The sequence below is a fragment of the Ostrea edulis genome, chromosome 9, assembly GCF_947568905.1.
Source record: "Ostrea edulis chromosome 9, xbOstEdul1.1, whole genome shotgun sequence".
NCBI lineage: Eukaryota > Metazoa > Mollusca > Bivalvia > Ostreida > Ostreidae > Ostrea > Ostrea edulis.
This window is the reverse complement of record NC_079172.1, coordinates 5,725,840-5,741,526: the sequence shown is the minus strand read 5'-3', so window position 1 is coordinate 5,741,526 and position 15,687 is coordinate 5,725,840. Positions and strand designations below refer to the sequence as shown.

At 36.0% G+C, this 15,687-nt stretch overlaps 1 protein-coding gene across 6 annotated transcripts in view; it reads left to right on the top strand.

The window, feature by feature from the left end:
• LOC125659461 (protein mono-ADP-ribosyltransferase PARP14-like) overlaps positions 1-15,687 on the top strand; it is a 51,643-nt gene that overhangs the window by 17,662 nt on the left and 18,294 nt on the right. For 4 of the 6 annotated variants that reach the window (XM_048891135.2, XM_048891133.2, XM_056148338.1 and 1 more), the window contains 10 exons: positions 1,936-2,382; positions 2,849-2,967; positions 3,054-3,287; positions 3,444-3,665; positions 4,014-4,104; positions 4,205-4,333; positions 8,829-8,894; positions 11,327-11,506; positions 11,694-11,891; positions 12,800-13,068. In XM_048891135.2, the coding sequence (XP_048747092.2) occupies positions 1,936-2,382; positions 2,849-2,967; positions 3,054-3,287; positions 3,444-3,665; positions 4,014-4,104; positions 4,205-4,333; positions 8,829-8,894; positions 11,327-11,506; positions 11,694-11,891; positions 12,800-13,068 (1,955 nt within the window). The remainder of the gene's footprint in view (positions 1-1,935; positions 2,383-2,848; positions 2,968-3,053; positions 3,288-3,443; positions 3,666-4,013; positions 4,105-4,204; positions 4,334-8,828; positions 8,895-11,326; positions 11,507-11,693; positions 11,892-12,799; positions 13,069-15,687) is intronic. The other 2 variants (XM_056148337.1, XM_048891134.2) reach the window with 1 other exon arrangement.

Here is a 15,687-nt window from a genome sequence, read left to right as displayed (position 1 = left end):
CGTACCTAATCATCTTCACACAATCAAGTGTTTGCGCTTTGTATACAAACCCATGACAAATGTTGCCATCAAAACGTCAGGCATGTACTTCACCTTATGTGATTTCATAAAGATAAACTATCCAATGATATTGCTCCGTTCATAATGCAAAGATAAACTATCTAATGATATTGCTCCGTTCATAATGCAAAGATAAACTATCCAATGATAATGCTCCGTTCATAATGCAAAGATAAACTATCCAATGATATTGCTCCGTTCAATATGCAAAGATAAACTATCCAATGATAATGCTCCGTTCATAATGCAAAGATAAACTATCCAATGATATTGCTCCGTTCATAATGCAGTCTGGGTTTAATAAAGTAAACAAGTGAGGAGATAGCCATGTCATAATTTGCAACATCAAATATTTGTGTAACAAGTTTGATGTTGCTGTTTTTTGTCTAACTTTAAGACCATGTTAAAGATTAAAGATCGCCTGTAATAAACTGTCATTTTCGGGATATAATGGTACATAACCCTAAAACTAACAGCTCTGGAAAATAGATCTTATCAAAGTTCACAGAACAGTTTTTGATGTTTGTTAAATTATGGCTGAGCTGAATTCACACATCAAAATATTTATCTGTACGTCACAAATTAGCCGTCAAGGCCAATCCAGTCCACAATAATTTAATATCCAAATGTAATTCTATTGATTGCTTTTCATCACAAAATTTACAGGCTATTTATACGAAAACAACTTTTAGATAATTCCTTTTCTTGAAAGAATACAGTGCAGGCAAACAGGTACTACACCTTTCTATTGAACTCGGATAAGCATTTTTAAAGCAAGGGAATGTCTAGAATTTTGTTGGAAGTCACAAGTGTCAATCGCGAGTACAATTGTATTACACAATAGAGTCATATTTATTCTTTTTTATGATGTGCTCACGTAGATTGCTATACACAGTGGCCTACATGAGCGAGTGGCATTTAGGATCTGATGCAGTGCGAAGATGGCATATGTAATACAGTAAAACAACTCTCTGGTCACACAATCTTTATTATCACATTAATTTGTGAGGTTGCCATGACATTCTTATAAGTAATTTGGTTTATATGAAATAAAGTAAATATAAAATGCTTGCAAGTTAAAAAGAATATATTTATATTACAAATCACTTTTTCCTCTATGAACCAACCAATTTCAACACGCGACATAATCCGTTCACATTGACTATGAACGGATTATGAACTAACTTAAAGCATGCGACTGAGAGAGCGTAATGATTTGAAGGAAAAAAAGAACATCTGTTACAAAGATCTCGCAAGTCACACACCTTTGGATTAAGATTGTAAACTTACGTGGATTATCATCCCAATCTTGCGGTCTCCTAGCTCCAAAATACAGTGCACCTTGCAATGTTGATAAAAGGCAGGGTGAGACTAAATGTGACGTCATGTCTATGTGTTGACGTACGTCACAATAACTACTGTGACAGAGGCTAGGAGTTCTTTTTATGCAACAAAATAGAAGCAATGTAAACAAACGGTGTTTTAGTAAATGAATATAAATATAAGAAATGAACATCACTTTTGAGCTGTTCATGGTCAATATGAATGGATTTGGATTTGAGGCAAATTCTCTGTGAATCGCTAGCGCGATTCACAGAATTTGCCTCAAATCCAAATCCATTCATACTGACCATGAACAGCTCAAAAGTGATGTTCATTTCTTAAATGAATGTTAAGGCTTTAAAAGAAATACAAGTGATTTACAAAATCTAAAAAAAAAATGCAATTAAATTGAGGATTTTATTGGGTTTTTGCCTATCTAAAGGCTACTGTGCATGTTGTGTTATTTTTAGTGTAGTCTAAGTTTGACAATCAGCAAAAATAAAAAAGGCATTGAAGATGAAGCTGTATACTGTATTGATGATTAATTTGTAGGAGGACGTTCCATACAAGAAGAGAGCACCGCGTACATGAAATCCAACATTACAGTTCCAGACGGGGATGCAGTCCCAGCGAGACCCGGTTCTCTCCCCTGTAAGATGCTGATTCATGCTGTGGGACCACGATGGCAGGGAGGAAATAATGAAGAGGAAGTCAAGCTCAGGAAAGCCATTATAAAATGCTTGGAGTTAGCAGACAGAAATGGATATTCTTCCATTGTCATCCCTGCTCTCAGCGCGGGAATTTTTGGATACCCTGTGAGCCAATCAGTGGATACCATCATCAGTTCTATTCAGTTTCATTTCAAATCCCGGGAGGGTAAATCATCCAAGCTAGAAGAGATCTTTTTCTGTGACGTGGATGACAGTATTACTATGGCGTTTATGAACTGCTTGAAGAGAAAGTTTGGACAGGAACTTAGAGAATTTGATGGAGATGATGGTTTGTTTTTAAATCAAATGAAGTTTTAAGAATTCATGTATGTGGAGTTTATACCTGTACGATCATAGTATACATTTTAAAGTCTTAAAAAGTTAACATATATCAAAATCAATAAACATTATCACAAAGACAGTAAACAGTAATATGTCTGATGTTTATATTTTCATAGTTTACATGTAACTCGAATCTATATAGATAACAAAATGTGCAATACATGTATGTCAGATAGAAACCCCTCAGTTATTTACGTGCAAAGTCAAAACTGGAAACCATCACCTTTAAAGGTTAAAATTGCAAAGGATTCTCACAAGTGGAGACCACATGCTATTCAATCTACACGTAAGGTTATAAACTTAGAGATCTGTTTACTTCTGTAAGGTTATCGTTTTACATGTAACACAGGCAGTCCTAGTAGTGCAACATTATTTTGAAACCTGTATTGTAAGTTCAGTGTGCTTTATTTTAGTTCATCAATCGCCAGTGCAGGGTGATGATTCAGAAGGAGAGGAGAGCAGGTTTTCGTCAAGTGATAGAAAGAAAACGTGGAAAATTCAAGTCATCAGTGGAGAGTTGGCGAAAATGAAGGTGTGTCTTGTTGTAAAATAGCGGTGAAAGCGTAAACCACTGCCAGGGGAGGGGCGATTATTTATTGTGTTAATTGATTTTAACAGGTGGATGTGATCGTAAACTCTGTGGACAAGTCCTTGGATCTATCTATTGGAGCAACATCCAAGAGTCTATTCCACGCTGGAGGAGAAGCTCTTCAGAGTGAGTGTAGATTGAAATATAAAGACGGCATTCAGCCCGGAGAAGTGGCTATTACCAAAGGAGGCCACCTCAAGTGCAGACAAGTGTATCATGGGACAATAAAACGCTGGGACCACTACAAGGGGGATGCGTTTGGAGTGAGTACAGATATCTAACCTTTCCTTTATGTCAGGAGACTTTTCAGATGTTAAAAGATGTCATTTTTATCATAATTCATTTAGTACATAGAGCTTGACTTTGATAACAAACACATCACTACAACTTTCTATTCGCCTGCGACTGCATCTTTTCAGACATTAAAAGGTTTTGTGGAGGAATGTCTACGTTTGGCAGACTTGAATCACATGGCTTCCATCGCATTCCCAGCTCTCGGAACTGGCAGACTCGGCTACCCAGCTGATTTAATCGCAAAGACAATGTTCAGTTGTTGTAGAGAGTTCCATCGCCAAAACAGATACAGCACTCTGAAAGAAATATTCTTTGTGATATATCATAAAGATACAGAAATTTTCCAAGTAACTCACTCACATTCTCTCTTTAAAATATTAATTACTGTATAGCGGTTTTTTTCCGCGGGTCTAAAATTTGACAACTTAATCATTGGTTCAAAGGTATGCTAATAATTTTATCGGATGAATTTTGGCGGACAAGGAAGAGTTATCTCTCTTGTAAATACTGAAGTCGCAATTGTGTACATATTTTGTGAGTGACATTTTGATGAAAGCTATCTAACCGCTAAAATAAGCCAAATTTATCACTTGGAAAAAAAACCTACTATACGGTATGTTCCATTTGATACATATTCATTGTGATATATGAAAAGGAAGCCAGAAATATTTTGCTTACTTTATATTTGTGTTTAGGCTTTCCAAACAAAGGAGTCAGAAAATGAAAGTAGAGGTGCAGAAGGACAGTCTGATCCTAGATACAGGCGAGAGCGGCCTAAATCCACAGGTCAGTTATCTAAAATATGAAAATTTATTCTGTATAAACTTATAACAGAAATTATTGTATTAGAAGAAAATGGTAAATCTATTTGTATTGCCACTTCTAGGTACAGGCAGTGGTGACAGGAGTTGGAAATTGCATAAATTGAATGTCGAGATCAGGCAGGGGGACATAACTCAAGAGAGGACAGATGCTGTTGTCAACAGTGTTACCGAGAGTATGGATTTAAATAAAGGCATGTGATTTATTAGTCCCCTATTTTGTTTGTAAAACCGAAGGGGACTATATCTTCCTTCTCAGTTCTGTTTGTCCATCACTCTGTCTGTCAGTCAGTCTGTCCATCATTCTGTCTGTCAGTCAGTCTGTCTGTCAGTCTGTCTGTCTGTCCCATTGGTTTTCCAGACTTTTTTCCATTATGCTTGCAGACCCAAATTTACTGTGACATTTAGGATAAATGCTATATGTTTTTGACTTGAATTTAAAAATTATAGAGTTCTAATTAAGATTATTTCATCCCTGATAAAAACTACCTGTCAACTGTATGAGCAACAAAAACATTAAACCAAAGGAGTCAGCAGTTTTATCTGTACAGGTCTACAATGTAAACAACAACCACTGAGCTTCAGTTTAATCACAGGAGTCAGCAGTTTTATCTGTACAGGTCTACAATGTAAGCAACAACCACTGAGCTTCGCGAGCAAATTGAGTGCTCGCAGCTCACTGTTTGACGTTTACATTGTAGACCTGTACAGATAAAACTGCTGACTCCTGTGATTAAACTGAAGCTCACTGTTTGACGTTTACATTGTAGACCTGTACAGATAAAACTGCTGACTCCTGTGATTAAACTGAAGCTCACTGTTTGACGTTTACATTGTAGACCTGTACAGATAAAACTGCTGACTCCTGTGATTAAACTGAAGCTCACTGTTTGACGTTTACATTGTAGACCTGTACAGATAAAACTGCTGACTCCTGTGATTAAACTGAAGCTCAGTGGTTGACGTTTACATTGTAGACCTCTACAGATAAAACTGCTGACTCCTGTGATTAAACTGATTTGATACTGGTAAACATGGTGACTTGATACTAATGTTTTAGGTCACAGTTCAAGGTCAAACAACATTAAATGTACAGTCTCTCGGATATTACATCCATTAATTAATGAAGGACATGTATTGCTCATGCAATACTCTCAGAATGCTTGTTGTCCCCCGCCACAACGTGGAAGGGGACATAGAAATGCCGGTGTCCATCCGTCCACCCACTTCACTTTGTGGACGCAACTCCTCAGAAACTGCTCAACGGATTTTTAGCTCTTCTGAGCCAAAGGCTCAAAGAGCTAATGCTATGGCCATTTGTGCGGTGTGCGTAAACTTTTTAGAAAAAGGGCTATAACTCAAGAACCCCTTGGCCAATTTTTTTCAAATTTGTTACAGGGTATCATTGGCCCAAGGGCTTTCATACATACTAAATAGAGGGATGTGACCCTTTAACAAGGGGAGATAATCAGGAAAATACAAACAAAAGTAGTGGTTGCTAAAAAATCTTCTTCTCAAGAACCACTGGGCAGATTATCACCAAACTTACACATAAGGATGAGGATATGTTGTAGATTAAAAATTGTTCAAGGCATTACCCTGGGGCAAAGGGCGTGGTCTCAAGGTCACTTCAAAGTTGACCTAAATTTATATTTCCTTAAATCTTTGATATTTTAGTCATTATAAGGACTAGGATCATCAAAATTTGACAGTTGATGCATCTTAGGACCTTGTGTCAAGTTGTCTCAAAAGTAGGTCACGGTGACCTACTTTTTGAATTTTGCAGGTATTTATTTTAAAATTAATTTTGATGCATATCTTGGACACTTTGAAGCCTATGATCATCAAAACTTGTCAGTTGGTGGATCATGGGACCTTGAAATGCGTCAACTGAAAAATAGGTCACAGTGACCTACTTTCTGAATTTTATGGCGTATCATTTATAGATATATTTTAAGTTGTTATTTCAAATACCGAGAGGTTTAGAATCATCAAATCTTGTAAGTTGATGCATCTTGAGGCCTTGAAACATATTTATAAAAAAGTAGGTCACAGTGACCTACTTTTTGAATTTTGCAGATATTCAAATTTCACATTTTCAATTTTAGATGCATATTTTGGGCACTGTAAAACCTAGGATCATCAAACTTTGTCAGTTGATGCGTCTTCAGTCTTCAGTTTGTGTCGACCAAAAAGTAGGTCACCGTGACCTACTTTTGGTATTTGACAGCTAAATTACTATATTTCAGACACTATTTGACCTACAATCATCAAACTTTGTTAGTTGATGCATCTTGAGTCTACGGAGTGTGTCGACCAAAAAGTAGGTCACCTTGACCTACTTTTGGAATTTGACGGCTATATTTATATATTTCAGATACTATTTGACCTACAGTCATCAAACTTTGTCAGGTGTTGGGTCTTGCATGTTCGAAGGGTTTCGACCAAAAAGTAGGTCACCTTGACCTACTTTTGGAATTGGACGGCTATATTTATATAATTCAGATACTATTTGACCTACAGTCATCAAACTTTGTCAGTTGTTGGGTCTTGCATGTTTGAAGGGTGTTGACGAAAAAGTAGGTCACCTTGACCTACTTTTGGAATTTGACGGCTATATTTATATATTTCAGATACTATTTGACCTACAGTCATCAAACTTTGTCAGTTGATGGGTCTTGCATGTTCGGAGTTCGCTGACCAAAAAGTAGGTCACCATGACCTACGATTGGAATTTGACAGCTATATTTCAATATTCAGATACTAATTGGCTTAAAATCATCAAATTTTGTTAGTTAATATTTCTTGGGTTCTCAAAATGTGTAAACCAAAAAGTAGGTCACATTGACCTACTTTTTTTGAATTCTTAGGATTTAACTAAAGATTTAGAATACTAAGAGGCTAAGAATAGAAATGGTGGGGTTGTACAATTTATCAGAAGGGCGATTCTAGGCCCTTGGGCCTCTTTTATTCATATTTTGTAGGATTGTTAGTCACCATATGTAGTTGATTACATTGTGCCAACATTTTAATTCAACAATTTTTACAAGAGTTGAATTTGTACATGCTACGCTAAAGGAATTTTGTTCAAATTTTGTAGGATTGTTAGTCACTACTGTATATACTCGCCTATAAGTCGGATTTTTGGGAGTCAATTTTTGGTCCAAAAGTCTATGTCCGACTTATAGGCGCGTCCTAAGAAGATTGGTATTATTCTAGGCGGCGTAATGTAGTTTTTTTTAAACAACTCCGACGATTATCATGGACTACCACACAAATGATTATTGTTTACAAATATGTAGACATATTGTATTGTTTATGTATTTTAAAATTATGTATAAAGTACAAGTATTTACATATTTTTATCTTGTTTAAAATTATTTACATACCGGTAGCTAATACTTTCAATTCAACTAATCTATCGTGTATTGAATTACGAGCCCGATTTAATATTGATATATTCATATGTATACCGGCTGAAATATATTTCATAAAAGATTGAATATTGTTAACAGATAATTTAGATCATCATTCTTGACTCTTAAAAACTCTATTGTTGATACATTGAATTATACTGGAACCCCACCATAACTGCGAGGCGCGTGCCACTAAGTAAACACGGTGTCAGGTACTGGTAATTAGGAGACCATAATTGCGTAGGTAAACAAGGGATCATTGTCCATAATAGATCAAGGGTTGCGTTTAAACCCCAAACAGATATGGCTTGGATATTGAGCACCTCATAATTTTTAATTTCTCGAAATATTTTTTGAAACATAGGTAAAAACACTAGAGCATTCACTTGAAATTGTCAACCGATTCTGACAAAAATTTGTTCCGACTTATAAGCAGGTCAATGGCAAATTCCTAGAAAATAACCTTAAAAAATACAACCGACTTATAGGTGGACCGACTTATAGGCGAATATATATGGTATATATGTAATTGATCGTATTGTGGCGGCATTTTGATTCGACAATTTTTACAGGAGTTATGGGACTTTGTTGACTTTGAACATGCTACACAAAAGGAACAATTTGTCAGTGTAACTCCTCAGAAACCGCTCAATGGATTTTGTTCATATTTTGTAAGATTGTAAGTCACGATATGTAGTTGATAACTCCACAACAATTCAGATTTTACAAATTTTACAGGAGTTATGGGACTTTTGTGCTTTAATTTTGTTTTTGGCAGCGGGGGACATATGGCTACGCTTAGTTATCATGTTTATACTGCAAATGTGGAAATTTCTGTATTGCTCATGCAGTACTTTCAGAATGCTTGTTTATACTGCAAATTTTATTGTGGAGATTTCTTTATTGCTTATGCAATACTCTCAGGAACAAGCATTGCTTGTTTATATACTGCAAATGTAGAAATTTCTGTGTTCAATGTTCAGTGGATAACACTAATTCTTGGGTATTATTTCTGCAATGTCAACATATGTTCCCAAGAAATACCTGTACAGTACAAAGAAACTGGTATAGGGGATATATACTGTACTTATATGTGAAACGTTCTCTTGTGTATATAGTTTAATCCCCCCCTACCCCCCCCCCCACCCCCTGCATGAATTTCCACATTTACAATAGATTTAATCAATCATAGTTGTGATTTGTTAAATGTATTGTGTACGAAATTGTGATATCATTTGCATTTGTTAGATAATGAGTGTGTGTCTTTATATAGGAGCTGCCTCTAAAGCTATTCTCCAAGCAGCTGGTAACGGCATACTGGCAGAATGCAAGAGAGGAGGTAGGCTGATGTTTTTGATAAAATGCCTCGTGAACACAATAGTACAAACCCATAAGCATGCTACTACACCTCCAAAGCACTGAGACTGTTCCATTCTGCACAAACCGTTCTACATTCCATGCAAACTGTTTTGTGTAAAAATCATCTCATGCAATATCAAACCACACCCATAGGAACTTGTAGACTGTTCAAGCCCCACCCTTAAAAACTTACAGACTGTGCAAGTTGTTCCCCTATGGGATCTGGAAAAGGTGGATGTACTTGAGTGATAATTCTAAAATTGCACAAAGATGAACTTTCATCTATGAAAATTCGGCATATTCTCCATACTATTTAAACCACCAGACAGAGCAAAACCTGATACATTAATCCGTAGCCCTTGAAGCAAATTTAATACGTTTGGTAGTTTTATTTATTCATTCATTCAATTATTTATGTATTCATTTTTCTCAACATGTAGGAATAACTTATCCTGTTATACTTGTTTCATCATGTTTCATTATTCAGTAAGTTGTCTATTGGAGCTCGTTTGATAATGCAATGACCTAGTAAATAAGTTGTATATTCTCTGCAAATTCGAATTTGTTTTATGACAAGAGGGGTCTGTGAAGTGTTTGACTTCTTGCAAATAGAAGCATAAAAGAGGTGTTTATGATATGAATGTTTTTCAAAAATGGCTGTGTAATGTGCGAATAATTTTTATTAGCTTTCTGAGACAATTACAGTAATGACAAACAGCAATATGTACAAGGTTATTGGAATTACGTACTAAACAAATTTATCGGAATGACATTGCTCCAAGAAAGAAAATTAAGGTTGAAATTTTTTCTGTATATTTCATGTATCTGTAATGTCAGAGTGCTGTGGTAATTGAAAATGAAATGTTGGATCGAAATACTAAAGTATGTTCGGGTATTCCCCCATGAAAAAAACAACAAACATACACTGTAATAACTTATGCATTGTTAAGTGTACAATAATTATCTTTAATTATCACACCCACTCATCTACATCGATTGATTGATTGATTGAATATTGTTTAACGTCCCTTTCGAGAATATTTCACTCATATGGAGACGTCACCATTGCCGGTGAAGGGCTGCATAATTTAGGCCTATGCTCGGCGCTTATGGCCTTTGAGCAGGGAGAGATCTTTATTGTGCCACACCTGCTGTGACACGGGACCTCGGTTTTTGCAGTCTCATCCGAAGGACCGCCCCATTTAGTTGCCTTCTACGACAAGCAAGGGTACTGAGGACCTTTTCTAACCCGGATCCCCACGAGACTATCCACATCGAAGTCTGATTGTGGCTGGCACATTTAGTTGATCATTGAATATACTATCAGTTAGTTATACAGTCAGCATCATGTATTCATACGCCTTTATTCTAATTTGTCTATGAGAAGAAGCTGTCCTTTGTTAGTTTTTTTTGGTAATATTTCGAGAAATGTACACATCGTGCTTGTATTTTAATGATCATGAGATATAATGAAACGGACACAGTCATTTGTTTTACAGTTTAAACATCAGTATTGTAATATGCAAATGAAGTACAGTTTTTGTTTTAAAAAATATTTAATATTTGTTTACTACGATGCAATGTATTACCTGCCTTTGAAAGTCGTTAAACTAATTACTAGTAAACATTCCAAGTTTTATGTACTCATTTAATTGTGAATATCTACCAAGATTATTATTGTCATATAAAAATTATTTCATATTTGAATCACCCCCATAAAGAGCTGAAAAATTTCCCCCAAAACATCAAAGCATATAAGCCATATTCCTATATAGTGTCATTCAAACCTAGCTTTCACAAAGTGATCATTTGGCAACCGTTTCATGCCAACCGTGCAGAGCATTCACAAAGCGGGCAGTGTTTCATGCAAAGCATTACTTGCAAACCATTCATGGTTCTGTGCAAACTGTTCAAGGGTCTAGAAACACCATTCAGTGTTCCATTTAAACCATTTAACATTGCTCGTAAACTGTAAAGCACTCCATGCAAGAATCGTTTTACAGTACCAGTCCATGCAAGTGGTGTAGTAGTACGTTTCAGGGTCTTTACTAGTATTAGATTCAATCTCTCATCAAAATTATCAAAGGTATCCCAAAATAAAATTTCTAAATGAATAATGAAAGAATTAGCCAGAATAGTTTTGTTTTACGCAAAGTTAAGAAATATTATTAAGTTTTAGTTCTCCAAAATGTTTTTTTTTTTAAAGAAATTAAAAGAAGTAGTTTTATGTATCTGATGATATATTTCATTGTAGAATTTATCTTGATGAATATTGTGTAAAAATTTTTTAAGGGGATTTAAAAAATAGATTACTGGGTAATTAATTGTTACTCAATACCATATATATCCCTGTGCCTGAATTTAATGTGTAAGTACATTTCTCTTCAAAACATAAATTGCTGTTTGTTGTAGCCCAGAATTTTTCATCGGAGGGTTATGTTGTGTCATCTGGAGGTAGAATGTTCTGTAAATACATCATTCACGTGAAGGCTCAGAAGTTAGCAGAGGGTTGGGAACGCATGGTCTCCAAGGCATTGGCTCATGCTGACAAAACAGGATGTTCCTCCATTTCCTTTCCAGCACTAGGAACAGGTCAGAGGGAGGCTTATCTTTATACATTGTAACTGTTGGTCATCAAATTGTTGGACTGATAGATATCATGAGAACATTTTTTAGCTTTAAGGTTGTATTGTAAATGTGCAAAATTATGGTTAAAAAGAATTCCCAAATGATGTGAAATGTACAGTATGTTATTTTGAGAGTGGCATCTTTTATGTAGGGGTGAGAAGCAGTGACCCTGCCGAGATTGCTAAAGCCATGTTTAAAGCCATGAGGAAGTTTAATCCGGAGACCCTGCACACTGTGAGAGTGATCATTTTCCAGAAAGATATGGTATCAGTTTTCCTGTCCACCCTGAAGACTCTCCCTCAGGGAATTTTTACCCAGGCTAAGGATTTCATATCAGGAAAGTATAAAGGTATAACATACAGTTAATTTATTTATATTGCATTATGAATTCATAAATCCATGCTAGAATATTAGCTTTGTACATCTTGCATATCCAGTGACTAATTCATGCAATCGCTTTTGTTATTTATGTACTTTTAAATTATACAGACAAAATTTTAGGGCAAACTTTAAACTATTTTTCTGGATTTTGGGACTCGTTTGTAACTACCTGTCAAGGATGTCTTCGTACACCGATATTTGAGGAAAAATTAATGGCCAGATAGCTCAGTTGGTAGAGCACCTCACTAGAGATACAAGGGGCCCAGGGGTTTGAATCTTGGTCTGGTCCATTGCATTTTATCCCCCTCTGTTACATTGGGTGCTGTGACCAGGATTGATGTTTTTAAGGTGTGGAGACATTTAAGGAGGGAGGAATGTGGCGGTTAGAAGGGTTCGATTGCAGGTGTCCAGAGAACTCAGTTGGTAGACACTTTATTAGAGATTCAGGGAGCCCTGGGTTTGAATCCTGGTTTTGTCCATTGCATTTTCTTCCTTCCTAGCTGTTACATTGGAAATGTTGACTTGGCTGATGGATGATGAAAAAATACAGAATGTAAAAAATGCCAGATTTCATAATTATTTGAATCATAGGTTCAGAAGATAAAAATTCACCCCAAAAATAAAGCATGGACATTTCAAACTACATGTACATTAAAAGAAAAATGAGTGACTTGTTTTATAAAATTACCTGAAATAATTCAGTACATACAGTATTTGTAGTTTTGTTGTTGAATTTATAGTGCATGTAGTTTAAATAGAAGGGGCTAGTATTACCCAGCAAGTGTTAATTGCATGGATTTAATCATTTTTATCAATGCAAATTACATGTATAGGTGAAATCACTTTCAATTTATCTTGTATGTATATGTTTTGAAGATGTTGTGGGGGATGATGATGAAGATGAAAACGGGGACACCAGAAGACATTGGCAACATCAGAGTCATGGCAACAGAGGACATGGCAGTCATCACCATGGTGACAGACATGGCAGTTATCACCATGGTGACAGCAAGGTCACTTTTCTGATTCTGTCCAACTCCAGAGATAACATTACAAAAGCCAAAAGCAAGTTAGATGAAGTACTCGACAGTGAATGCAGCAGAACAACCATTGATATATCTAAGCACACTTTAGCTGAAAAACAGGTAAGATAGTGTTAAGGCTGATTTAGGTTGCTGTTTTAAAAAACTATTTTAGCTCACTTAGACTGAAAACTGGAGTGTGCTTTCTTGATCACCAATTGTCTGTCCATTTGTCTATCTATACATCTGTCTCTCTGTCCATGAGCTTTTCACAATTTCATCCTCTTCTCCAGAACCACATGCAGGCCTGGGCTAATATAATTCAAACTTGGCACAAAGCATCCTTTGGAAAAGGACTTCCAAGTTTGAAAATTTCAAAATCTATGCCCCATTGCAAGGGGAGATAATTATCATTTTGTAAAAATAGGATGGGGTAATTGAAAAATATTCTTCTCAAGACCTAGCTGTAGAACTGAAGCTCTCCGAAAAAAAAAATATTTTGATGTCTGCTCTGTCAGAAATTTTTTTCAGAATGCTACAGTTCTGCAGCTACTTAATACCCATTGTATCAGTAAAGACTAAACTTATAAAGAGTGCAGATTCAGAATTATTCAGATCATAGCCCCTGGGGGTAAGATGGAACCACATCTGGGGATCAAAGTTTTAAATGGGGATCGATATATAAGAAAAAATCTTTAAAGATCTTTTCAAGAACAGCAGAGCCTTGATTAGTCATATTGATATGCAAGCATTCCCCAGGAAATCCAGATTCACTTGTTCAGATTGTGGGCTTTGCAGGCCACAATATGATTAACAAAATATCTATAGAGGAGAAAATCTTTAAACATCTTTTCCTCACGAACAGCAAGGTCATGAGTATTCATAAGCTCAAGCTGAGCTATAATCTCAAGTGAGCTTGTATGATCACCTGTTGTCCAGTGTCACTCTGTCTCCAAAGTTTACACATTCTTTTACTTCTTCTTCACTGGGTCAATTTCAACAAAACTTGCCATAAAGCATCCTTTGGTAAGGGGATTTAAAACTGTTCAAAGGAAGGATCACACCCCATTCAAAGGATCGAGATACAATCAAGAAACGGGGAAAAATTATGGTGGCATCTTTTAAAAATATTCCTCTGAAAACCAATGGACCAGTAACGACAAAACTTAATATGTGAAAGTTTCCTTGACGAGACTAGATTAAGAAAGTTTGTTCAAATCATGGCCCCAGAGGTTGGATGGGATCTCAATAGGGGATCAAAGTTTTACATGGTAGTGTTTGGGGAAGTGTTTTTCAAGTCCAGGAGGGCCATGATTAGTGAGACATGTAGTGATATGCAAGCATCCTCTGAGGTAGTGTAGATTGAGGTTTTTTGGAACTCATGGCCAGGTTGGGGGCTAGGTTGGGGTCATAACATATGGGGTCATAATTTGTCAGTGGAATAAAAAGGGTAAAATCTTTTAAAATTCTTTAAAAAAAGCAGGGCCTATGTCCTATGAGCCTCTTGTTAAAACTCTTGTCATATTGATATGCAAGCATCCTCATATAGTACAGATTCAAGTCTTATCAAATCAATGCTCCATGGATAAGTAGGGACCACAATGCAGGTTCAAAGTTTTACATGGGAATATATGTGATTTTCTACTGAAGAACAACAGGACATTGATTAGTATGCAAGCATCCTCAGATCGTGCTGATTCTAGTTAGTTTGAATCATAGCCCCACGAGTTACAGATCAGGGATTCAAAAATTTACTTATATTAAGAATATGTAGGAAAATTCTTTTCAAAGTGTAGCAGAGTTACACTAAATCATATTATATGTGAATTTCCCAAGTTGTGTATAGATTCAAATTTTTTTCCCTTCAAATTATGGACCATGGAGTCAGGGTAGGGCTAAAACTGGGGATCAAGTTTAACGCTGTATATGAATATAGGGGAAATTTTGACATAGAAAATCTTCTCCAGAACAGCAAGGCCATGTGAGTCATATAGATATTGAAGCATCCCCATGTTGTGTGGATTCCAGTTTATGCCTCCTTTGAACTAGGGTGAAGTGATGATGTGGGGTCAAAATTATTCCTGGGATTAAAGAGCGGATTCAAAATCTTTTTTTAAAAAACTTGGGAAGAACACCAGGGCCACAGTGACTCAGATGAGCATGTGACCCCCATGGGCCTCTTGTTTGTGTTTGGTACAGAACCTGCAACAATAATTTTGATATTTCTATCATGCATATGTCATATTATGTTGTATCAGATGTTAGCAAAACCTTGAATGACTTAAGACACCCAAAAATCTACCTTACACATGGCAGAAATGATGCATTGCAGGAAGTCAGCTTACACTAATGAACATAAATACATATAGATAGCCAATCAACCTTCAAATAAATCTGGGTTTTAATTCACTAGTTCAATCAAACATAAATTATTTATTAGATAAAACACAAACTCTTGTATATAGGGTGAGATCAGTTACAACAGACTTTATGAAATAATGTGCATGTACAAAATCTTGTAATGTGCAGTCAGACTTCAACAACATTCTACAATAGAAGAAGGGCATTCAAAGCAGCATTACTAAAAATAGAAATGCATGCAAGAATATTGGGTTAGGGTGGGTGTAATCTGTTGCAAAACTGCAGCAAAACTTCGAATAACTGGTAACACCCCAAAAATCTACCCAATGCATGGTTGAAATCATGTATAGCACGATCGAAATCAGCCAAGTAAACACCTCT